The 26596-nt window shown below is 40.7% G+C and overlaps 1 protein-coding gene across 2 annotated transcripts in view; it reads left to right on the forward strand.

Moving 5' to 3' along the window:
* The window catches only part of ANKRD10 (ankyrin repeat domain 10), a 38673-nt gene extending 23031 nt beyond the window's left edge, over window positions 1–15642 (forward strand). The window contains exons 4-6 of one of the 2 annotated variants that reach the window (XM_065647406.1): window positions 6784–7019; window positions 10963–11058; window positions 13935–15642. In XM_065647406.1, coding sequence (XP_065503478.1) covers window positions 6784–7019; window positions 10963–11058; window positions 13935–14422 — 820 coding nt within the window. In that variant the 3' untranslated portion in view covers window positions 14423–15642. The remainder of the gene's footprint in view (window positions 1–6783; window positions 7020–10962; window positions 11059–13934) is intronic. The other variant, XM_065647413.1, reaches the window with a different exon arrangement.
* Window positions 15643–26596: the final 10954 nt, after the last annotated feature.

Genomic DNA, 26596 nt, shown 5'->3' on the forward strand with positions numbered 1-26596 from the left:
TTTGCTTTAGAAATTTTAGACTAGTATACTGATGTTTGTATAGGCAACGTTTTTTTCTCACTGTGAGCATTTTAGTGTTCTGATCTTTTTTTCTCTTTCTTCTTTTGTTTTGTTTTAATCCTTGTATCTGCTAATTTTTGTATAGGAATAGTTACTAATTCTTTTGAGGTACAGCCTACCAAATTTAAAGTAATTGAAGCCATGAGTTGACCGGTAATTTTAATCCATTCTATATAAATTTCAGTGAAGAACTGACAGATTCGTTTCAGGATGAAAGTAATAATGCTTTAAAAGCATAAAAGGCTTAATTTCTTGTTGTTAAGGTGGTCACATGATAATGGCTTACATATTGAATAATGTGCTACAGCACTTTATGTATGTTAATGTAACTTTTAATCTTAATGTTGCCTGCAAATATGTGATCCCTTATGATATAAGTTTCCTGTTTATGCACCATTGCCCTTTTAAATCAAACAGAAGATTCTGAAACTGTGAAAACTACACATGTCAATGTTTTACAGCTACGTAATTCGAATTGACTTGATTTTTTCAAGTAATCCTAGAAAGGGGGAGCATTCCATATAGAAACTGCTGAAACTGCCACAGGTGCTTCTCCGAAAACCTTACAGTTGTGGCATTGAATGTTCAGTATCGCTTCCTTTCTGCACACAAGGCATACTGTTGAGGTATTTGTTGCGGTGATTGGTTTTAATGCTAATCTAGGAATTCAGATATAGAATCTATAGATTTGCATGCTTTGCTTACCCTAATTTACATGTATCTACATTTTTATTTGTAAACTAACAATAGATAAGTTGAGATCAGTATTTTTTAACAGATATTACATTGATATACGAAAACTGTGGTTTATTTTCTTAGATTGTCGCATGGCATTAACAAAAGCACAGTAAGCTCTAGGCAATGTAATCACTATTTAAAATTAAACATTTAGGGAATTTTTTGCATATATGAATGTTTTTTTCAAAAAGATTTACTGTTGACTTTTTGTAGCAAACATTTGTTTTGTTTTTCAAGGTATGTGACATTATAAGTGGAAAACAGTGTATTTCAAATGTATTTCTATGTTAAAGACACATAGAAATGTACTTGCTTTTTCCTCCAATGAGTATAAAAAATATGAACAATTGAAACAACTTAAAATCAAGTTCTTTCCAACTTAATTCAGTTTAATTTATAATTCACTGTAAGAAGCACAAGTCATTATCTTTTCTTTCTACAGATCCTTCTAAGAGTAAATTTTGTAAGTTACCTTGAAGTAAATCTATCTTACACAAAGGTAGCTATATTTAAACAATTCTATGTTTTGTTTTATTTGTGGGTTTTTATGGTGGTGTGTGTGTTTTTTTTTTTTTTTTCTTTCTGTAACTTAATCATAGTGGTAATGTCTTGCATATTTTTTGAGAGCTTGCCTCAGATTTTCCTTCCTTTAGTGAACTTCTTGTGACAGCAAATTGTGGTTAGCTTGAAATAATAAAAACAACCTCCTAAACTAAAGCTAAACTGAAAGTTAACTTCATGTTTCTGTACACCAATCCGGTTTGGTCTTATAGCATATTTATCTCTGGTTTTGAACAAGAATTTAATTAAAGTCAGAGACAGCATTTTTAAAGCCTTTCAGAAGGAAATGTAAACATCTACTTCATCAGTGTCCTATTTATAGCTGCTTTAATTCGGTACCAGGACTCTCAGATAAACTGGGCTTTTAAAGTGGGAGTTCTGGTGATGTCAACCAAAGGAGAAAACCAGATTTTTAAAAAGTCCTCTTCATGACAAGATTAGTCAGTTTTGAAGACTGCCGGTGGACATCACTTGATGGAAGAAGAAAAGTGTGGTGTAAGAACGCTGCTTTAAGCACTGTAGAAGTCGTGTGAATAAATGTACGTAAAAAGTCAGATTTAACTCTTAATATAATAGTGCACATTTTGAGTTTGTTTATAAAAGACTTGTCACTACAGAACAATTCAACTGTTAAATATCATCAGTCAAGGAACTTCAAGATTGCTTATTGATATCCGGACTTTCCTCAACTTTTCTTATGGATTTTTTTTTTTCTATTTAGAATAACTTTAAAATACGAAAATATATCTTTCCGATTACACTTGTCTGTCGTCTTTTGCTTTGGAGTTAGCATCTCATGCTTCTGTTCTTCAAGAAAAACAATACGTCAGTATCCTTCCTGGATTTTAGCCTACAAGAAGGCTGAGGCTAAATAATATCATGCTTCATTATTCCAATTTGTTTCTAGTAATAAGAATTACATTGAAATAATGAATAAAATATACAGTAACAAAATCGTGCTAAGTGAAAGGATCTTAACAGGAGTCATTCATGTTTCAAATACTTGAATTGCTTTAAATGTTGCAAGGTATGTGTTTTCTAAGCAGCAAGTGAATTGACTTTCTGACCACTTACCGAAACTGCGTTTAATCCTGGGCAAGGTTGAGTAAGGAATTTTTCTCCTGTTCATCAGTTCAAGCCTTCCTATGTGTTCCTGTCTGGAGTAGTAGGTGCCAAAAAGGGAATTATATTTTTGGAGCTTTAGTTTTCAGTGTCCTTTCTTTGATTTTTCTTCCTGTTCTGTAGCTGGACTGATGACCTTCAGAGATGTCTTCAGTTTTTGACCCTTATTTATTGGGCCCCCCCCCCCCCCCCACTGGAGAGAGAGAGAATTACATTTTTGGAGCACAGCTGTCTATTTTGACAGTAACTAGGCCAGCCTTTAGAAAATACTGCACCAAGTCAATGAATACTATTTAATAAAAGGCTGACTGATCATAAAATGCATGTAACTTTTCAAGGCTTAGCTTGATTTTCTTTAATACAGCTTTCTTAGATCTTTCCATACCTTCCTTGCTGGTAGCTTCTACCTTCATAAGGCCATCTTTGAAAAATACCAGTCTTGTTCTTTGCCTAGTCCTGTTTCAGTTAGGTAGCCTAGCTTAGAGGAAAAACCCTGAAAAAGAAAATAAGCTTGTCTTTTAAGTTCTGCATCTTTATTGAGGGAAAGAAAAAAAGAGAGAAGGAAAAAACACCCGCAAAACCAGCAGGAAATTTCCTTTATGTAGGCAGCTATGAGAAATGAAGATAAATACCTTTCAGGGTACATCTCTGACAATGGAAGTAATTGAAAATTTACTTTAGTGATTACCTCTCTGAGTTCCTTGCTTGTTGATTTTTGCAGTCCATACCATAATGTAGTCTACTTAATAGCCAAATGAATCTTCAGTTACTGCTCCTTTTTCTTTTCCCTTGATAATCATTTTACATATAATTGCAGCTCATAACCAAGGACTGTCATAGGGATTACTCTTAAGAGACGGAACTCCTCTTATGTGTAGTTGGGCCAGTGAACCATTTCTGCTTTCATTCCTATAAGGAAGTCTGTTAACAGTGATGGTTTTTATATTCTTGACTCGTGGGCTAAGCTGAGGTTGCTGCTTCATGTTCAGACATTGGCAGCATTTGAGGTCGACCATGCACTGCGGGTGCAGCTACGCACGAGTTCCCAGTTCCTTGTCACTGCTGCTGTGACAGGGTAGTACCACTCCAAGTCTGGATTGATGCTTTTAAAGAATGGTCTAGTAGGTGCCCTGGCTTTTTAATTCATTCAAGTACACCACTTTAGGGTTTCCAGAAGGACTGTATAAGACTGCATTTTTCTGTTAGGCACTCAGAATTGTCCACAATGATGGCAGTATTTCTACATGTTTGGAAATACATAAAACTATTCCAGTCTGGTAAAACTCTGTCATACCTATTAAAAGCATTTTCTTCCTACTTTGTGCATGTTGCAAATTGAGTTATCTGGTTTTTCTTGGATTACTTGCATTTTATTACAATAAGCTAGTATAGCACAGCTGGATCTTGCTGCCTTTTGTGTTCCCACTACCAGATTTTCCCTGTAGAGAAGGCTAGAAGAATCGGCTAAAGAAAATTGGTGTTCCAGTGGGAGGGAGCAGGGAGAACTTAACAGTTGTGTTCTCTTCTGTAGCAGTTGGCCAGCCAGTTTCTAGAGTCATCTAGATCCTGTAATGTCCTTTTATTTAACTTTCTTCCCTCTCTTTTGTCATTATTAACTTCTGAACACAGGAAGTTCAGTTGAAATTGGTAGGCTAAATTCATACTAGATTTTTAAGAGAGATGTTTCTAAACTTTCAGAAGCAAGCATGTTACACCCAGTGTGCTTGAGTCCCTTGAAAAACTCTTCAGTACTTCCAAAATACTCCTGTAGAACAAGTACGTCTTTGTCTACCTGTTAATAGTAAGCTGTTCAGGAAGAGGTGCTATGGGGACAGATCTAAAAATACCAAAGGTCATTACATTTTAAAATCTGGCAAACACTAATATAAAGGTAATTCATTTTTGTTTCTGGGAAACGTAACATTTCTTTCCCATAGTTTGGTCATGTGGCCTTACACACTTGCCTCTTAGTTTGTACATCTACAAATGCCTCTGGCAAATTATATTGCCATTCCTTTGAGAAATGCTGACTTAAGTATAGTCTGTCTTGTAGTCCATTTTTCAAAGAAAAGGTATTGTTCAGTAGTATTTGGTAAGTGATAGAATTACTTACTCTTTGAAGTTTTATTAAATTAGGTAATCAGTCAACACCATATTGTCATTTTTATCTTTCTGTAAGTTTGATTTGGTCTTGTTGAGATTTCTTTTACTGTCCTTTTGGTGCTTTCAAATTTAAAACAGATTTCAGAGAACTGAGCAATTCTTTTTGTCCAAAGTGAGTATGTTCAAATTTCTGTTTCTTAAATTGTAGTTGCCTTGTGTTACGTCCACGTGCTACTACACAAGTAAATGAGAACTACTAAAAGAGTATTGAATGTTGGTTAGCAGGGACCTCGACAGGCTATTCAGGTCAGCATGGGAAAGGATTGACTATATTTTGCAGAACTTCTGAAATCATAATCTGCTCTTAAGAGGAGGTAGAGAACCCTCTAGAGATCAGAAACCTTTTTACTCCAAAACTTTCCCCTAACATCTAACTCTTAAGACCTGTTGGTCTCTTCTCCCAAGCAACAAGCTTCACTGAAAGGGTTGTCAGGCATTGGAACAGGCTGCCCAGGGAGGTAGTTGAGTCACCATCCCTGAAGGTGTTTAAAATATTTAGGTTCTTAGAGGCATGTTTTAGTGGTGGGCTTGACATTGTCTGGTTAATGGTTGGAGTCGATGATGTTGAAGGTCTTCTCCAACCCAAACGATTCTATGATTCAAATATCCTTTGTTCGTGTTAATTCCATTCATATGCTGCCTGCACTGGACACACAGAACAGATTATTCTCTTTGCAGCTATCTTCCAGGTATTCAAAGCTAATAGCTCCACCTTGAGATTTCATTTCTTTTGGCTGTTTTTCAGTCTTCTAAAGTCTTTTCTAGACCACTCATGGCTGCTGTTGTCTGGATTTTCACTAGTAGTCCAAGTAAATGTTGACTGTAGTATGGAATGAAATTACCCTGATCTAGCCTAATGATTTTTCTGATTCTGTAGTATTTTGACCAAATTCTTCCAAATTTTATGTAGTCCAGCTGCATCCATTTATTGAATTAGTCTTTCTGTAATAGTTTCTAAAGATATTTTAGTCTCATTTTTATAGCAAATAAGTTGCAATGATCTAGGAAGCAAAGCTGTGCTTTTTTTCTTTGTTTTCTTTGCATGAGCTGGAGTGAGTTGTTTTCCACTTGGTATGAGTTTCAAGAGAATCAAATCTATTAATCTTCCAAATTCTTATTCTGTTGGCTGGTCTGTTTCTGGATTTTTAAGTAGTGGGATTGTCTAAACTACTGAAACCAAGAAACAAAAATTCAGTTTTCTGACTAGTTACATCTGTCTGGAAGGGCGGAAAAAACTTAGCAAAGATTTATTGCCATCTTTCGCTTCACAATCTAGTTTTGTCATTTCTAGCCCTCTTGTCTCCACTTTTATGCACTTACTTACAAAGTTACCCTATTTCTAAGCACAGACATACTGTGTGTTTGTGTAAATGCATGTGATACAGCACTCTTTCAAATTAAACCTCTGTATCTCTACATGTCCTACCTGATTTTGTATATAATCTCCTTGATTCATTAGAATATTCAAAATCCAGTGCTGTTCTCTCGTGCATGGAAAGGTCTTGGTTGAAATAACAAAGCAAGTCCCAGCACTTATGATGTCACACACTTTGAAATGAGAAACAAACCAGGAAAAAAGTATAAGCAAAGCATAACTAAGTATATCATCTTTATCTATATTTTTCTATATATGTATATATTTTATTATTAGGAAGAACAGTGATGTTGTTGTTGTTACCTTAGAAACCAGAATGCCATGAACAATTGCCAAGTCATGTTAAGTTTGTTTTGAGTATTTGATCTTTTGCTCAAGTTAAAGCAATAGATTGCAGAATAAACTGCAGAAGATGGTAAAATTCAAGGCTTAAATTAGTCTGAAGTTTATGTAAAGATCAGATACTTTGGACTGTCTTAGAGTAAAGCATTTTGAGAAGTTTAAATAGGATTTTTTTTTTTAAGGCACATAGTATATTGATTTTATTTGAAAGTGTATTGTCTCCCAAATTTTGCTTAGAAGCCAGCTATATGTGCGAGAAGTTAAGTTAGTTATAAAACTAAGATTGATAACTAATTTCTTAATGGAAATATGCTAAGTGTATGTTTTCTCTCATCACCAACAGATAGATAGTCAGTAAGGGCAGCAGCAGCAGCAAGCTGGCTTGATGAATGAGTGTAATTCAGTTTCTTTGTATTGTACAGCTTGAGAAATGCCAGTGGCCTGACAGCAGCAGACCTTGCACATACCCAGGGCTTCCAAGAATGTGCTCAGTTTCTCTTGAACCTCCAGAACTGTCACCTGAATCGTTTCTATAGCAATGGCACCTTAAATGGGGTTAATCGAAATGCAGGTCCCAATCCATTCAGTGGTGGGACAAGTCGAAAGAGATCCTTCGAAGACATGGAGTCTGCTGGAGTAAAGAAGGCTAGAACAGAAGGTGAGACCCCAGAGGTAAAAGGGATGGGATGATGCTGTTGCTGAGAAAGGAAAATAAACATTTTAAAGCCTTTCAGAGTGGATGTTGAGTATTATTGACAAACTCATGGACATATCTAAATTACGTATTTAATACAAGGAGCAGATAAATACAATTATTCCACAATGCCACAAGATCTCGATTCTCCCTGTTGTCATCTTGGTGTGTTCAGAAATTCTGTTTACAGAGGGTGCTGAAGTTACATGATGCCAAGAATAGTATGTGGAAGACTAGGAGCTGAAATTAGCTGCTTCTCTTTCCTCAACTTTTTCTCCTTCAGGAGAGCCAAATAATGTTGCATTAATTCGTGAAGATGCCTGGATGTTCTGATGGTAATAATTATACTTCAGGAGTCATTCACAATTCAAAACCTGTTTGCTAGTTGAGATGGATGAAAAAAAAAATAAATGCAAAAAGATTTCTCAAATCAAGAGGGATTGTGTCTGTGGCATTTTAAGTTAACATACCTTAAGTTTACAGGATCATGTTCCAAGTGCAACTGCTGCCTTACAGGAGGATGTAAGACTACTAGAGTGAACCTTAAGGATTCCTATTCAACCCTGTGCATCGAGGATACTGCTGCTTCCTCTACCAGCAATGATGCGATAGCCACCAAAAAATATCTGTTGAGGTTGTACTATCTGACAAAATCTTTTTTACATCTTACAGACACCATTAATAACATGAGAGAGAATATCCTTTGCTTCCTTTCTGTTGGTCAGCCTGTTAAATTCTTATTAAAAAGAATGCAGGATTCTGCACTCAAACTGTGTTCCTTTATCCTGTGTCTAGCATCAGGAAAGGGACTTTATAGGTCTTCATTGAAGACACTTTTTTCAGTTAAAGTTTATATTGTTCTAACATATGTGACTTGCAGTGAGCCAAAAGTGGGCTCATACAGTGCTTAATTCCAGATAACAAGAAGGGAACTGAGACTAAAACAGCATTTCCAAATGCGACGTGGACAACGTAAATTAGATCAATATTGACACTGTCGTATGTGCTTTAGTACTTGCTATCCAGCCACCATTTCAACTATACCAGGATCAGAGACCTTAACAGGGAACTCCACAGCCGATCATAAACAGAATGTGTTACTTCATGTAATTGATCTAAACTATAATTTCATGACTGATAAGAGTGCCTATGCAACTAAATGCAAGACTGCTTCTTGGAAATAAAGTGCTTAAGTAGCTACATGGAAAGAGAAATCTTACGCAGTACACAGATGCCCTTAACAGCTACAACGTGTTCGTGTTCTGTTACCAGGAGGTGCTGTTTGAAGTCAACAATAGCTATTCCTTCTGAATGTTCATAACCAGTTTCAGATATGACTCCAATCTAGTCAATAGGTAGCAGTTCCCCACAGTCTCTGGGGGTGGCACTGGCCGAGCTATTTTTATTCTATATGTCGTGATGAAATGGTATTTACCTTTCAGCATAAACAGTTGGTCTAGTGCATGTTAGATTGGGGAAACAAAAAGACAATGCATTTAAGTGAATGAGATCTCCGAAGCAATCGCAGAGATGTTAGAGAAGCAGAGTAGTTGATTTTTGAAGTTTTAACCAGTATGACTTTTTAAGACCTTTGCAAACAAAGGCAAAAGCTTTGCTGTGTTTGCCTGAAGGTTTTGACAGTAATTAAGAGATGCATCCCAGCTGTGGAAACTGAAATTTCTCATCTGAGGTATCTGCCTTCAAAGACACTGGCATCAATAATATCTGTCATATCAATGTAAAAAGTCTGTTGGGGTGGGGATCAATCACTGCTTTTGAGGTGTTTTGTAAACGACAGAGCCTGAGTAGTGAGAAGTCATCAGTACATATTTGTGCTTAACGAGCGTTTTTACAAAACAAGCCCAATTTTGTGGTCATTTTACCCTTACCGAAACCACGCTGGCCTGTTGTGTTTTAAAGACTACTTGCACAGGAGATCCCAGATGTTCAGCAAGAGTGCAGGCAACCCGTATTTGCAGGGAAGAGTCTGATTTTGATGGCCATACCACAGGTTAGAACAATCGCTGCTTGAAAAAACCTGCTTGCAGTGAGCAGGCACAGTAGATGCCCCGATAAGAACCTGTAAGCAGCAGAGTTCAAAGAAGATAAAGACTTAAGCTGCACTTTGCCTTTTGTCCTGGAATAGCTAAACAGGGTAGTGGGTGGGGGTTACTCATGGGTAATTTGGTTTGTATGCAAACACATGTATCTGGTATTGGGTGTATAGTATTAAAAAAGGTTCCACCTCAAAATAAGCAGCACTGATACGCGATATACTGTGATACAAATTAATTACTCTCTTTAAATGTAATACAAGAATGAGTTCCAAAGGCTGAAGCTGAACTTAAAGCTAAATAGGTTGTCACTTTCAGAATGTATACCGAATAGTTTTTATATTTTTACTTAGAAGCATTAGCTGGATTTTATGTCCATTCTTCTGAAGTCAATTCCAGAAATTTCACCCTGCTTCCTGGGCTGGTTGGTGGTGCACACCAGGCGAACTAGTCACAGGGGTGTGTTTGTGGCAGTCCTGTGCCTCTGGCCTGGAGAAGAGAAGGCTCCGGGGAGACCGTGTTGTGGCCTTTCAGCACTTTAAAGGGGCCTGTAAGAGAGATGGGGACAGACTTTTTAGCAGGGCGTGTTAGGACAAGGGTTAATGGTTTTAAACTAATGGAAGGGAGATTTAGACTGGACATGAGGAAGGGATTTTGTACACTGAGGGTGGTGAAACACTGGCCCAGGTTGCCCAGAGAGGTGGTGGATGCCCCATCCCTGGAGACATTCCAGGCCAGGCTGGACGGGGCTCTGAGCAACCTGATCTGGTTGCAGATGTCCCTGCTCATTGCAGGGGGGTTGGACTAGATGACCTTTGAAGGTCCTTTCCAACCCAAAGTATTCTATGGTTCACGGCCCTTGGCACATGCACTGTGGTGTACATGCTACACTCTACTAACTTGCTGCACACAGCTGGTGACTGACTAGCAGCATCATGCTGCTTTTAGGTGTTCTTTGAGAGGTGGGGATGGAAGGCATTGCCAGGTGTACCCTGGAACTGGCCAACATGAAAGTGCATTTCCATGTTCCTCTGGATATCTAGGAAAAACGCCTTTCCTGGTTTGGGGTAATTTGAAGCCCACTGATCCACAGACCCTGGTCTCCTGTAAGCTATTGCTTAAGGTTCTTTAAAAATGAGTAGTTTACGAAAATTTGTGTTGTGCACAAGGTAATGAGAGCTGACTTGCAGTGTACTGAAGTAGCCCTTTACAACATAACATTAAGAGTGTGTGCAGTGTATATAGGATGGTGCGTTGATGCCGGAGTGAGAGCAGTGCAGGGTCTCCTGAGATAGTACTGGAGCAGTGCCTTGTGTGGGAGGTGTAAGGCGGTGAAGTCAAGCCCATCTTGCTTATTAAAGTATTTCCCACGGTAGTCTGGCCGCTTGTTGGCTTTTCTTGGCAGGAGATCTGCTTGTTCAGCCTTTGAAGGGGTCCTTGGAGCAGCCTGGTGTGAATAGGGGGTGGGTTACAGGGAACTGGGACTTGGTAGTGAAAGAGGGAGCAGTCCAGACCGACAGTAGGCCCTCGAGATGGTTTTTCTTGGCCAGGCACACTAGCTGTATGAGTAACTTCAATTGCTCTTTATTCAGTCTATTAGTAGATCAGACTAATAATTGTTTGATATGTAGGTACAAAGTCTGATAGGTATGCTGGTAACTCTCCATTTTGAGGGATTAAAGTGAATGGGCAAGTACTTGGCATTTACTTATTCTGCATTTGGAATCTCAAACACGTCAAAAGCTTTCAGATGAGAAAAATCTATGTTTCTTTGCAAAAAGCTTTTGTTTCATCTGTTTGTTGGGTGAGATTTCAGGTGTGCACCAGTGACTAAATGTGACTTTTTTTATCAGCCTACAGCTTTGATGGCTTAATACCAATGATGAACGGAGGAGTTGAGGACGATGCTGACAATATGCACGTTGATAGAGAGTTTGCTGTTGTATCAGGTGGGAGTGGACAGTTTCCTGTTAACTACAACAACATTCAAACGGTTGAAGACACCAAACAACAGGAGAATACTTCTGTTGGACCAAAAGAAATTGAAATATACACTGTTTCTGCAATGCAGACTCCTTGTCGTTGCAAGAATCAATATGCGTTTTATTTTTAAGTATAGAACTTAGTCCTTTATTTTTGCACACTGTTGTCTAGAGTCTTGAAAACTATTGTATTGCTGTAACACCCATTATATTGGGAGTTTAGTAAGTATCTAAAATTAGCTGTTTCATGCAATATATTGTAATGGAGAAAGAGAAGGTTTATTAGCAGTTTATTATTATTTCAGATAAAAATCCACAGTGGCTGTTTCACTTCTAACGTGAAGCTTGTATTACCTCGTGCCTTGCTTTTAGTTGCTATAATTTCAGACTAAGGAAATCCAGGAAGAATTTAAATTATTCACTTCATTTCCGTTAAATTGATTTAATTGCTAATAAAAAGACTTGATGGGGCAACATAACGTACTGCTTATATAGCTTTGAAAATAACATGTTACAACTGAACTACATTAAAAATAGTTAAATACTATAAAGAATAGTCTAGACATATACCACGTGCTCAGAATTTGTTTGGACACAATGATATAAGTGCAGGATCCTGCTACGGGTTTTTTTAATGTAAACAAAAGACTGGACATCACAGGTCTTAAACTAGTATTTGGAACTAACCTTGGAAAACAGTTTTTGTGTTTTGTACTGGTATTCATGAAACAGTCAAAGTGTTACTAGGATTAGTGAATATTAATGCTCTTAAGTTTTTTAAGGGCTGCTTAATCAAGGTGCTTTTGGTAAGCCCAGGATGTGTAGAGAGTTTCGAATAAAATTGTCTTGGGTCAGCTTTTTCTGTGCACTTTGTAGGTGAAGGCATGGAGTTACTATGATAGTGCATTATTATATTCAGCACTCAATTTCTGACTTTAATTTGTTCTGTGATAAATATGTTTATGCTTTGTGCCACAGATCAGATTCACCAAAGGGAATGATAATTAATAGATATTTTAATATACTAGGAATAAATATATATACATATATATCATCAGTACTTTAAAAGTAGACTATGATATATTCCAGTGATAATTACTAAGTGTTCTTATTTATGGAAAAATGATTGTCTTTCATAAATATACTCTATTACTATAGGTGCTAATTTTTAGCAAATAATAAGATTCTATAATTATCACTAGAACTATTCATTATCTGCTTCTGCATATTAGCTAACAGTAGTGCCATTTTTATTAAATTTGATTTGGCAAAGCCAATAAGGATTTCTTTTTAAACAGTTAAAATTTTGCACTTTTCAGTTAATAAACACTGTATGAAATTCTTTCTGTGCGTTTTCATCACTGAAATATTAGCTCTGACATCCTGATGGGTTTGTTTATTTTCTTTTTCAGCTTTCAGTAAGAATTTGTGGTTAGTGAGTTCAGCTGATGTGATTATTTTAATATAGAGACTGAATGGGAAACTCCCGTTAGTACATCCAGTGAGATACAAATCAAACACGTATCTTGGCATTAGGTATTGCTGTATGTGAAGAATCAGCATCATCATCCATATTTCAAAGAATACCCATGCGAAGGACTAATAGAGACCCAAAACTTCAGATTCTTCCTTGTCAAACAGTGGTACTCATTACGTGTCACTTAAACAGGAACCCAACGTTTTATGAATGTGGGAAGTTACCGATAGACTTACTGGCTGGAATTGGAAATACACAGTAAACGCAATCTTCTTCTGCACATGGGTTTATGCATTCATGTATACATAAACATATGTGCATGTACCCAACGATAATAACAGAATGTAGAATCTTTAAATGTCACTAGATAGGTCTGTAGTTTCTACATTTGCCTTGCTCATCTTTACCAATATAGATGTAAATTTTAGATGTCCTTTACCAGTAGGCATTTTTAAGGCAGAAAATATCACCCGTTTTTTGTGCTAGTACTTTGAGTACCACTGCAAAAACATACGTTTCAGACATATTGAAGAAATCTGTTTATGGAAATAAAAACTATTGTACTAATTACTAAATTCAGAGGAGAAAATGCTTTAAACAGTTGTCGGTGGTTTTTGCATGCACATTTTTAGAATTTCGTTTCCTGCTACTAATCTTTTTTAGTCTTCTGTGCACTCTGCTGTTGCTATTGTAAGGCGTTTTGCATGTGGATTGTACAGATGTTACCACAAGCTTTCCATTAAATACAAACCTGTCCAGTATGTTATCTACCAAGCTGCTGGATAAATTCAAGTACTTTCTGAATAAAGGAACTTGGCACCCCAACGTAACATTTCTTTATTTGACCTATTCCAATGTATACTGTACTGTGAGAGTTACCACTAAAAATAAAAAAGAGCCACAGGTAAATTACAGCTGAAAAACAAAACAAAACAAAACACCTTCACCCTCTCACAGATACTCAGATATTCAGTTCTTGTATGTACATAATCTTTCATCCCAAGAGGGCATTACAGTAAAGGTGGAAAGATGCCTTTTATTCCACCTTACAAAATACTGCCCAGAATGTTGTCTACTACACTTGCTTCAATACAGTTGAATGAAAAAAAAATTGCGAAATTCACATTGTCTTTGCAAAGATTAATACAGGCATGTTTACACACTGAATGTAGATAGATAGTTGCAATTTCAAGATAAGAATCCATGCTACAAGCTTACTGGTCAGCTCTCTTTACTTTGAACTATATATTGTTATAAAGAAAGGGCAGATTTATCTTCAAAGCTGTGTACGGGAACTTTTTAAATAAGTGGAGTATAGTGGAGACATTTTGCTGTATTTTGATTTATTCTTAATTGTTGGTGACAGGTGTATTTCTTAATGCAGATATGAATAGCAGTAGCTCCATATTGAATGCCCTGACTAACGGATGTGCCGTCAATGGGCATTTGGATTTCATGGCTACGCAGCAGCTCACCAGCAGGATGGACGCCCGGCGCGAGGAGTGCTTAACGTTAACGCCTAACGGGATAATCCCTGGCGTAACTTCTCCCAGCAGGCACCGGATTCACGCCAGTAACGGCACCGAGGAACCAGAAAAAGCCATGAATAATTCCACCGACATGTGCGGGTCTCTCCACCTGAACGGCAGCCCGAGCAGCTGCGTGTCTAACCGGCCCTCGTGGGTGGAAGACCCTGGAGATACTTTGCACTATGGACACTACCATGGGTTTGGGGACACCGCCGAGAGCATCCCCGAGCTTAGTAGCGTTGTTGAGCATTCCAACTCTGTCAAGGTGGAGCAGAGGTACGACAACACTGTCCTAGGCACAATGTATTTGTATCACGGTTCCTAGGTGAATGGCCTTTGTGTCAAGCGCGTACTGAAATTGCTACCAAATGAAACTGGGGCGGGGGGACGGAATCCCCACAATAGCATTAAATTTGAAGATTGCAACTTATGGCTATTTTTACACTTTGTTTATATGAAAAAGTAAACCTTTAATTTGACAGCCTTATGCAATAGTTGTAGTTTGTTGCATGTATGGGGCTTATTTAGTGATAAAATAGGTGCTGTTATGATGGAATGTTGATTTCTGTTTTTTATTATGGAATGTTCTGGTTTTGTATTTTTTTATTTCTAAGCTTGTGAACACTATCTCTCCCTTTTTAGAGCTGTTTTCCCTTTTATTAATACAATGTTTAACTGAATTTTGTGAAGAAAACGTTACATATGTGCATCACTTAGAAGTAAAGATGTTTCTTTTCCATATCTTCTGCTGAAGCTATGGTAGCAATATCAATGCCAGCTATCACTATGCAAGGTTGAAAGTGGCAATCTTCTGGAGCTTCTCTGACTCTGTAGTTTGTAACGTTTGTTTGCTATAATTAGATGTTCATCTTTACAGTTTTTGAACAAGCTGTTCTAAAAAACGCAGAGACAAAATTGGACGAAGTGACTGTTTTCACTTTCTGTGGCGTGGAAGTGCTTTTTCCTTGTCGTTGGGCTCTTTGCATTGTAGGGTGGGAAACTGGGCTGCCTTCGTTCAGTCGCAGTGGGGTGTTGCCTCAGGTTAGCTCTGAATTTGTGACGGATTTCTTTGGCTTCTCTCCTTTCTATGTACGCTTGATATTTTACCATAGCTCACGGACCGGAGGCATGTTGACACTGTTCTGCTTTGTACGCAGTTTAAAATTGCTGTTACTTGTTAGAGAATTTGCCGAGTCAAAATATTTGAGTTTGACTGTCTTGGATATACATTTATTGTCCTTTTTTTTTTTTTTTCCAACATATGCTTTGAAAATGTAATGTTGTGTAGCCTTTGGGCTATGCTCACGGGAAATACATTGTATTTAAAGCTTAATACACAAGTCAAAAATTCATATAAGTGCAGTATATGAGCACTAATAATATAAGTTGCTGCTTTGTGTTACGATAAGCGAAGAGTGGGGAAGAATACGGTAAATGAGATAAGCCCTCTGAATTGTGTTGATTTTTTTGTTCTCGTTTTGTTTAAAAAGGGACCTTTCCAAATTGGATTAAAAAAAATAATAAACTTATTACATTGTATCTGAATATTTTGTTAGAGACGTTATTATTTTATTGGCAATTTGAGCAAGTCTAATAGTTTTTAAATCACATCTCTCAGTATCCTTTCTTAGTGCATCTGTGGAGTTTCTTGATTTTGTCAGTGTATGGAAGCAGATTTGAACAGCTCGATAAGTTGCTCTTGATTGAATTACAGAAACACATCCTGGATATTCTGTGTATGAAGGTTCTATTGGCCTTGAACTCCAAAAATGGGTTAAAATACTGGCCATCTGATTTTCATGTAAGTTATAGTCTCCTTTGAACATTTTTAGGCAAAATTCTACAGATTACAGAGAAGTCAGTGTTTTAAACAGACGTTACGCTCTGCATTGTTCGCTATCCACACACAGGATACCCGTGGTGTGTTCAAATTGAATAGCACCGATAGGAAAATTGACCGGCCCTTTTGCAAATGGTTGACCAGACCAGCAAAACTCCCCAGTGCCTTCTGGAGATGAACAAGATGGTCAAGGAAAGCCAAATCTCACCCAAAACAAGCTGTTCCTGGCCCACATCTAACCAGTTACTTGTGCTCAAACAGCCGCACCTGGGCCCTGTTCTTGGGCGATTTAATTTGCTGATGTACTGCCCAGAGGCACGTGTGCTATTCTAACATGAGATATTAACTTAAATTTGTTGTAGCATTTGGTTTGGGGATCTTTTAGTATTTGCCAAGCTTTCTGCCTATGCGTTCTTGTGCTGCTTCAAATAAATCAAAGCAACTCATACTTTCAATAAGCACTGGCTAGAAACTGATTCCTAAAGGATTTTCCTTGGGTAACAACTAAGTTCGCCTGTGTCTGTGCTGATGGTAAAATTTTAAGTACATAATTTTAGCACAGCTATATTTGTATTATCATAAGGCCAAGGGTGTTTTTTTAAGTGTACATTTGGTTTTTATTCACTTGAGTTTTACATCTTTTCACCTAAAAATATCTTGGAAGACACCGCATTTCAAGTTCAAAGGGAGAACTTACAGCTTTATTTTAAAAAGCACTTCTACATGCGTGCATTCAGCCGCATGCTAACAGAGGGACCGATGCCAAGGTCTGTGTCAGTTGTCACGTCCCATGGAAGCTAGATATTAAATTCTAATTAAATGTAGAAGACCAGTGAAGGCCATATGATGTAGGCACGCTGTGTGGGTTTGCGGGGTTGCTTCCTTTACAACTAATGTTGCAAAAGATAGAAGCGTGTGACGGAGGGTACCTCAGCCAAGAGCTGAGATGCGTAATTTTTAAAGCATCAAATATCAATTTTATAAGAATTCTGAGACTGCCCTTTTACAGGTGTTTTTTGAGACAACATGTATACTTATCCCATAAATCTTAAATAGAACATTAAATAGGGAGCCAAAGAATCACAGCATGGTTGAGGTTGCTGGATGCACACCCATACTTAAGGTACCCGTACCACCCTCATGGGAAAAAGTTTTCTTAAGTTTCATTGGAATTTCCTGGTTTTCGGTTTGTCTTCTAATTTCAGATACATGCAAGCAATAAATGATAAAAAGTAATGAACCAAACAGATCCAACTGCACTTCTGGTGGAGGTGCTGAGTTAGGTGAAGAACTTACGTTGTAAAACGTGGAATGAGTTCTACCAGTTGTCTTTACATGTGTAACCACTGACGACACAGAGACATCATTTTAAAATATCTTATGATGAAAATAACTGAGGACTTGCATGGTTTCGCTGTGTTAGACCAGATGACATAGTTTCAGAAGCTCCATAGGGCTCATTAATCCCCTTCAGCCCAGCATTAACGAAGTTTCCGCTCCTGCTGATCACCAGCAGTGCTGAGCCATTTTAATTACGCTGTGCTCTGCAATTCCTGAAAAGATTGCTGGTTTTGGAGTTAAATTCTCACAAGTGTTTCGATTAGCAAGGGCAATAGTATTGTAGGACTGTTAGTAGTCAGGCCTTTTGTCCAAATCTAGAATTTTCATGGCTTTTATCAACCAAACATTATTTTAGGTGATGCTTTGTCTTCCTGTCGTCTTGGTTCTGGGAATGGTTCTCCAAAACTGCAGCTTACATCTGCCTAGATTTACTCAATAGCGCCACCATGAATTTCATATGGAATACACTAAACAGTTACTCTCATCATCCTCCTGGTTGTGTCTTTGGTTGAGACTTAATTTTCACACGTTTTTGTGTGAAATTTCAGTTGATCTTCTGGCTTATGTAGATGGTTTTGCCCTATTTCCCCCCAAATCTAGCTTCTCTCCTATTTTGTTTTTCAAAACCATCTGCAAATTTTGGCAGAAATATGAATAAGTACAAATTCAGGCAGTGTTTCGATAGAGAATATTTCTGATGAAGCAGTTGAAGTTTAGCAATGCTGGAAGAGGGAAAAGGGAAGAGTTACACAACTTCATTCATGGTTAGTATGGTTAGTTAATTTTTTTTTTTATCGATCCCCCAATTCCGGATAAAATATTAGTCTAAACTTCTAACAGCTGCAAAAGCAAGCTATCATTTGAGATATATATTAGATGAAGACGAGATGCTGCTCAGCTTCAAGATGCGTTGCAAATGCTTTCCGACCCTGCAAACTTTTCTGAACGTTGGTCTGGCACCTGACTCTGAACAAACCCTGATCCTTGTTCAGACTCCCGTTCCATCAGCTAGCAAAAGGCTCTCTGTTAGTCTGTTCTACTAAACTTCTTTAACAAGCTATCATCCTTCTGCAGTCTGAGACTGAACCCCAGCTTAACATTTATAGCCGAGTTATAAATCACTAACGAGCTTCTGCCATTCTGATTACAAATGTAACACATCCAAGAAGAGCTGCCTCACAAAACATCAGAGTAAATTCTGAGTGCAAAACAAACCCAGAATTGAAAAGGAATCCTTGCCGTCCCGTCTACCAGAGCCAACCTACGGCACAAGGTTTTATCAGCAGTGCACACTTTCTGACCTATGGCCTTGCACACTTCTCCACTTTTTCTGTGGCCAACCAATTTCTTCCAGTCAGTAGAAAACTACATACTTAGGGGTAAAAAGGGGAGGGGGGGGGGGGAAGTACAACCACAACCCCACCAAAAAACCACCCCCAACCCTTTTCTAGGACACTTTCAGCATCATGGTACTGCCCACCCTGCCACCTCATGCCAGCAGAGCTGATGCAGTGCAACCTTGGACCTCCTGGGCACATGGGGATGGGGCATCTGGACCCTTCCTCCCTTGCTGATACTGCTGGATGGAAGGGACCTTCAAAGGTCATCTAGTCCAACCCCCCTGCAATGAGCAGGGACATCTGCAACTAGATCAGGTTGCTCAGAGCCCCGTCCAGCCTGGCCTGGAATGTCTCCAGGGATGGGGCATCCACCACCTCTCTGGGCAACCTGGGCCAGTGTTTCACCACTCTCAGTGTACAAAATTTCTTCCTCATGTCCAGCCTGAATCTCCTTCTTTTAGTTTAAAACCATTACCCCTTGTCCTGTCATAACAGGCCCTGCTAAAAAGTCTGTCCCATCTTTCTTACAGGCCCCTTTTAAGTGCTGAAAGGCCACAATAAGGTCTCCCTGGAGCCTTCTCCAGGCTGAACAACCAGAAGAGGTGCTGGTGGAAGATGGCACCTGGCAGCATCCCCACCTCACTGCTGCCACTGGCCAGGGAGACACAGTTCCACAGGGCAAGAAATCTTTGAGACTCACTTGAACCAAGAAAAAAAAACAAAAAACAAAAAACAAAAACAAACAAACAAAAAAAGTCTTGTGTAAGCAGGCTTGCTATTCCTGGCACTTGGTAACTACATTTCTGCCACACAGCTTAATGACTCCCAGATATTTCACACCTCTCCTCCTGCTCCCGGAGCTTCCTGTCTCGAAGTGGTGACTGTTTACAGGCAAAGATCAAAGGAACTCTGGTTTAAAGCAGATGGTTTATTTTAAATGTGTATCTGGCTGCAATATTCTTTTTTTTAAATACACTACAACAGTTCCTAATGGTACCATACACTTGGAGTATCCAAATTAAGAGCTCTGCCACGCTCAAAATTGTACTTTTTCTATAAATGGCGCCCCCCAAAAAGCATAATGAATGTTACTTGTGGTACGAGAATAAAAGTTAGGCACCCACTCTCCCTCCAAAAAGCACAAGTTCTGATGAGTAACTTCTTTTTGCTTCTGTGTGACTCAGCTGCACACACGGAACTTGATAACCATCCGCAGATCAGCAGGAATCAGCCTCAAACAGCTGAAGTTCAAGCAGGAGAGACACGTGTTTTACATTGAAACCGAGTCCGTGGCTCAGTCACCGATGGAGCAGTGTTCCACCAGGAAGAAAGCCGAATATCTGGAGCTGAACGACCGATCAAGCTGCATAGTAGTCATTATATTTCTTCTTGCCAGGCTAGAAACACAAGTTAATCATCGCTTTTTTGAATGCACAGTGGTTCTTTTGTGGTGCACACGAGCAGTGCCGCATCCATCAGGCAGGGTAATTGTCCTGTGGCCTCTGGTCAATAGCAGTTTTACAAGAGGCAGGAACACTTCAACCACTCTGCCGTCATCCATGCCGATATAAAAAACAATAAGGATCTCATCTACAGTGGCAGCACTCACCTTCGTGTTTTCAAGGGGTCTGCAAAGCCGCCTCTTCCTAACGTGGGTGATGCCTGCCCATCAGCAGGGTGTGCTAGACCTGCAGTGCAATCTGCAGCAGGAACCAGCTAGAGGAGCTTGTGTCAGTTTTATAACTCGGTGTAATTTGGGCTTTATCTACTAAATCTTTTCAGAACTTAGAAGTTTAGGAACAAAAGGAATCTTGCTACCCTTGCTGGAAAGCAGCCCTTGGGACGGGAGCTGAGAGAAACTAATAATGGGGATCTGTCAAAATGATATGTCAAGCAGATCTACTTGCAATTGCCACAGCTGCAGAGCAGGACGGGCGACCTCCACGCACATTTAGGTGTGCAGCATGCCCTACTGGAGCTGCTTACATTGCTTCAATTACTGCACGTAATTTTGGATACCCGCATCTACAAAATGGCTACTACAGTGTTCAGTAGGAGTTGGTCTTTTCACATCATGCTCAACACGTGCTCCCTGCTTCCACCTGCACTCCTGGATTCCTGGTCTCTCAGCTGGGGACTTGCTGGACCGTGTTGTGCAGCGCTACCTTCCCAAGGACAGGGAGGGCCAAGGGGAACTGATGGACACTTGGGCACTGGTCGCTGTGATCCGCAGTTGGAACACCGCCAGAGAATCATAGAATCGTTTTGTTTGGAAGAGACCATCAAGATTATTGAGTCCAAACATTAACCTAACACTGACACTAAACCATGTCCCTAAGAACCTCATATACACATCTCTTAAACACCTCCAGGGGTGGTGACTCCACCACTTCCCTGGGCAGCCTGTTCCAATGCTTCACAACCCTTTCCGGGAATAATTTTTTCCTAATATTCAATCTAAACCTCCCTTGGCGCAACTTGAGGACATTTCCTCTCGTCCCATCACTTGTTAGTTGTGAGAAGAGACCAACCCCCTCCATGCTACAACCCCCTTTCAGGTGGCTGCAGAGAGCGATCAGGTCTCCCCTCAGCCTCCTTTTCTCCAGGCTGAACAGCCCCAGTTCCCTCAGCCGCTCCTCATCAGACTTGTGCTCCAGACCCCTCACCAGCTTCATTGCCCTTCTCAACTCTCTCCAGGTACATGTTGAAACCAGAGCTAAGAAACGCTCCTGTGAGCCACTGTGCAGGATGAGTTTTGCTTTGGAAGACTAATTTCAAACTAGAGGTCACATCCTGCGCTGTTCAGTATCAGATGCAATGGAAGGGGCAGTGGCGATTGACCATTGCCCCCAGCAGACCCCTCTGTGCTCTGGGACCAGCAGCTCCTCCCGGTCCCTGTAGCTGTGCCTGGCTTGCTGGGGATGATCCAGCCTTGGTGGGCACGTTGACTGCAACGGCCCCATGTTTCTCAAGGTGTTGAGACGCTGCTCAGATCAGCACTGCACAGCGCCCAGCCAGCCGTGTGCCAGCTCTAAGCTCTGTAACCAGGTTAGTGTGGCACCAAGCTCAAAATAATAAGCCCTGTTTATTAGGTCTTTGGTACTCTGCCTGAGGTTAAGCCTGCCGTGGCCCCGGTAACAAAAGGCAGAACAGCTGAGGGAATAATCCTGCTGAACCCGAAGACAGGAGGGTAAGATCATCCCTCAGACTCAATTTGCACAGTGAACAAACTGAGATACGCAGAGGTGACTTCTTGCACCAGACTGCCTCATCCCCAAAGAGCTTCAGAAAATGACCGACAAACTAGCCGTCCAGCAAGGCAGAAGGAGCAGAAAGGTTGTATCCTCAGTGTAGGCAGCTTTCTGAGATGGAGATTCTCAAGGATTTACCGGAGCTTTTCCAGTACAGAAAGTTGCATCAAAAAATCCAGGGAAAGATGAGATGAGATCCAGTGATGAGAAATCCAGAGATTTCAGGGACCAGAAGAGGAACAGAGGCCAAGCAGCAAAATGAGGTGATGAAAATACTCAGTCTGAGAATAAAGTAGTAACTTCTTTGCCACAAATGGCACCAATAATTTTATTTTATACTAGTGAGTTTTTAAATTACTATGAATAAAGTGAGCTGCTGTCCCGTGTCTGCTGTAGAGGCCTTACTATGCAAAGCACTGAATTATTTCAGTATAGATGTGCTCCTAAGCTGTGTAAATTCAGATGCATGACTCAAAATTTATTCGTATTGAATTTGAGCAATTTATCCAGGCACTGGATAAATTCAGACATATCATTACCCTTGTTCTGACAGGAAAACCGCTGAAATCTGCATAAAGCCAAACTCTTTCTGAATGAAGACAAATATTCCCAGGAATTATATTGAATTTAACAGCATTCCAGGACAATACTTGACAGCAATTTATGCACATGGTCTCAGACTGTAGCTTCAGGCATGTTACTTCTGGGAGCAGAAGAAGGAGTAGCAAGGGAAAAAAAAAAAGAAAAAAGGCAAATGCAAGGACCAAAGTCTTCTATGGCCAGCAAGATAAAACCTTTCCAGAATTAGAGCTGCTGTCGTGGTTTAACCCCAGCTGGCAACTCAGCACCATGCAGCCACTCGCTTTTCCCTGGTGTGATGGGGGAGAAAATTGGAAGGGTAAAAGTGAGGAAACTTGTGGATTGAAATAAAGACAGTTTATTAAGTAAAGCAAAAGCTGTGCCACAAGCAAAGCGAAACAAAGAATTCATTCACCACTTCCCACGGGCAGGCAGGTGTTCAGCCATCTCCAGGAAAGCCGGGCTCCATCACAGGTCACAGTTACTTGGGAAGACAAACACCATCACTCCAAACATCCCCTCTTCCTTCTTCTTCCCCCAAAATATATACTGAGCTCGATGCCATATGGTATGGAATATGCCTTTGCTAGTTCGGGTCCGCTGTCCCAACTGTGTCCCCTGCCAACTTCTTGTGCACCTTTGGCCTTCTGGCTGAAAACTCCTTGGCTCAGTATAGACATTGCTTGGCAACAATCAAACCATCAGTGTATTATCAACATCCTTCTCATACTAAATCCAAAACACATCCCTATATCAGCTGCTAGGAAGAAAATTAATTCTATCTTAGACAAAACCAGGACAATTACATATTTCACAGCAATTTATTTTCAAAAGGCAGAAGTCTGCCCCTGGTGCAAACGACCCACAGTGCCCGTTTTACCTGATACAGATGTTGGGTTTCCCTCTTGCCGAAGCGGCAATGAAATTTGCCTAATCTAAGCACAAAGTGGGCTTGAGGAATTAATTGTAAATGAGGGTTCCTGCTGGCTAGGAGCAGAGGTCCATGGGGGAGTGACAGGTATCAGAAGGTCTCCAAACCTCCAAGTGATCTGCCACTATGTTTGATGCACCAGTAAAAAGCCTGAAACATACACAAATTACTGTATATGCAGGGAGTCCAAATCTTGTGAGGAGGTCAGAGCAGGAACGTCCTCCCCTGGAAAAGGCAATGGGAAGTTCAGTCCCTCACTGCCTGGCCTGGCCCTTATGCTGGGGGTGCCCTGTGCTGGCTTGGGGGTGTCGAGGCAGGTTGGGCTTCTCTTAGGTGCCCTCCTGCATCTCCACCTCTTCGTTTGTGTACGTACCCCTGCTAGCAGTGAGAGGAAGGTACTCAGCGTCCCACACAGCTGGATACTTGCTGCTACCTGAACTTCCTCCAGGCATTGCCTTCCAGCACTGCAGTATCTTCTTTGGCCCCCACCAGCTGTACAACACGGAGGCCACGCTCCCACGCGGGTGAGAGCTGCCTGGCTTCTCCTCATGGGTGGGCCCACAGGTCAGACCAGTGAAATTTGTGAAGCGAAAGTTTACATGTGCTGTGGGCCTCTCGGTTGTCCCCAGGGACCTGCAGGGCTGCTTCGGCTCTCCTCTCCCCATGGCCTGTCCCATCTTGCTCACGCTCCTGTGGAAACACCTCTGCTCTCCTACCGATCCACATGACTGAAAAGGTTCTCTCACCTCTTCGTTGAGCTGTTTTTTCACTAACTTCAGTATCTCCGATAGTGATAAATGAAAGCTAACCTAGCTGAGCTCCGTACGAATTGCTGCTGAAAGACCATTTCCTACCCCGCCAGTTTGATTGCATCATCCCTTTCCCTGTCTCCTCCTTGGCCTCTTTCGCCACATGTCCAATACAAGCAATTTCCTATAACTTCTAAAGCCTTTCAGTTATTTCCAGCCCTTTTTACCCATCCCTCAGTACAGTATGAACCTGCTGACTCTGCAAGGACCATCCTGCCAGCTCCGTCACTTGTTGAATTTTTAAGAAAACCTCTTCATGCTTTTCCTGTGCAAGCTCCCATGCTTTGGAAACTCTCCTTTCATGTCTACTAAGATGACTGTGCTCCTTCCTTGAAAAGACGCTTTTAAAACCTAAAACCTTCCACATTTCCCTATTTTTGGGCCACTCGTGGGTTGACAATAAAACCTATCAATGCTGCTTCCCCGATATCTTGTACTGCCTGCCTGTATCTGCCAGTCATCTCGTCCTAGATGTGGTTTACATATACTTTGAGACAAAAATTGACATTTTTTTTAAGTCGTGTGTTTAGATGGCATCTAGCACAGTGAAATTCTAGTCTACTTATAGGATTTCTAGGAATAATAGGAATAATAGAAATAATGGCAACAGCAGCAACAGCCCTAATAAATTAAGAATATAACCCAGGACTTATGCACTCCATGGTACGATGGGACCAAATGCCACGGCCTACAGCAGCAGCTGCAACAAACATCTGGTGGCAGTAACACTGCGATGTAGTCTTTTCTGCTCTGCTTTTACATGCTCTCTATAGAAATATATTTGAAAATATCAATTAATATGAGTGTCGTAGATTGTGTCCCATTGTGACTATTTGCCAGAAAAGGTTGATTTATAATACACTTAAGAACGGCCTTCCCCCACATCCTGCTTCTGTAGTATGCCAGGCTCGAAATCACCTTTCTTTTCCATATCTCAGGTCTCATTTTCAGACCCCCCTTCCAACTTCCCAGTCAACACAAACGTGTGAGGTTCCCCATGCATTGTCACACTGTTTTTTGTCTGTGGCCAGGAGTCCGGTTCCGCTCTCACTCTCCTCCAGACTCTCTGTTCTGCTGCTCCACAAGGGTGTGCAGAGCATGTGCGATACCCTAAAACTGAAGCGGAAGAGGCACTGGCAAAGAGAGGGAAAGAAACCAAAACTGTTTATTCCAAATCTATTGGGGAAAACCAAACCAAACAAACAAACCCTACACACACACACACACACACACAAAACAAACAAAAAACCCAAACCAAAACAAAAACAAAACCAAACCCCCAAAAAACCAAACCAAACCAACCAACCAAACAATCAAACAAACAAAACCAAAAATACACAGCAAGGAAAACCAAACAGGACCAGACAGGTCCTGTTTGACCAACCTGATCTCCTTCTATGACAAGGTGATCCACCTAGTAGATGAGGGAAAGGCTGTGGATGTTGTGTACTTAGACTTCAGTAAGGCCTTTGACGCCGTATCCACAGCATCTCCTGGAGAAGCTGGCAGCTCGTGGCCTGGATGGATGTGCTCTGTGACGGATAAAGAACTGGCTGGAGGGCCGGGCCCAAAGAGTTATGGTGAACGGAGCCAAATCCAATCGGTGGCCGGTCACGAGTGGTGTTCCCCAGGGCTCAGTATTGGGGCCAGTCCTGTTTAATCACTTTATCAATGATCTGGATGAGGGGATTGAGTGCACTGTCAGTAAGTTTGCAGATGACACCAAGTTGGGTGGGAGTGTTGATCTGCTGGAGGGTAGGAAGGCTCTACAGAGGAACCTGGACAGGCTGGCTCATTGGGCTGAGGCCAATTGTATGAGGTTCAACAAGGCCAAGTGCCGGGTCCTGCACTTGGGTCACAACAACCCCAGGCAGCACTGCAGGCTCAGGGAAGAGTGGCTGGAAAGCTGCCTGATGGAAAAGGACCTGGGGCTGTTGATTGACAGCCAGCTGAACATGAGCCAGCAGTGTGCCCAGGTGGCCAAAAGGCCAACAGCATCCTGGCTTGTATCAGGAACAGTGTGGCCAGCAGGACTAGAGAAGTGATTGTGCCACTGTACTCAGTGCTGGTGAGGTTGCACCTTGAATCCTGTGTTCAGTTTTGGGCCTCTCATCATAAGAAAGACACTGAGGTGCTGGAGAGAGTTCAGAGAAGGGCAATGAAGCTGGTGAGGGGTCTGGAGCACAAGTCTGATGAGGAGCGGCTGAGGGAACCGGGGCTGTTCAGCCTGGAGAAAAGGAGGCTGAGGGGAGACCTGATCGCTCTCTGCAGCCACCTGAAAGGAGGTTGTAGCATGGAGGGGGTTGGTCTCTTCTCCCAGGTAACAAGTGATGGGATGAGAGGAAATGTCCTCAAGTTGTGCCAGGAGAGGTTTAGATTGGATATTAGGAAAAATTTATTCACTGAAA

Source organism: Caloenas nicobarica, chromosome 1, assembly GCF_036013445.1.
Source record: "Caloenas nicobarica isolate bCalNic1 chromosome 1, bCalNic1.hap1, whole genome shotgun sequence".
Classification (NCBI taxonomy): domain Eukaryota; kingdom Metazoa; phylum Chordata; class Aves; order Columbiformes; family Columbidae; genus Caloenas; species Caloenas nicobarica.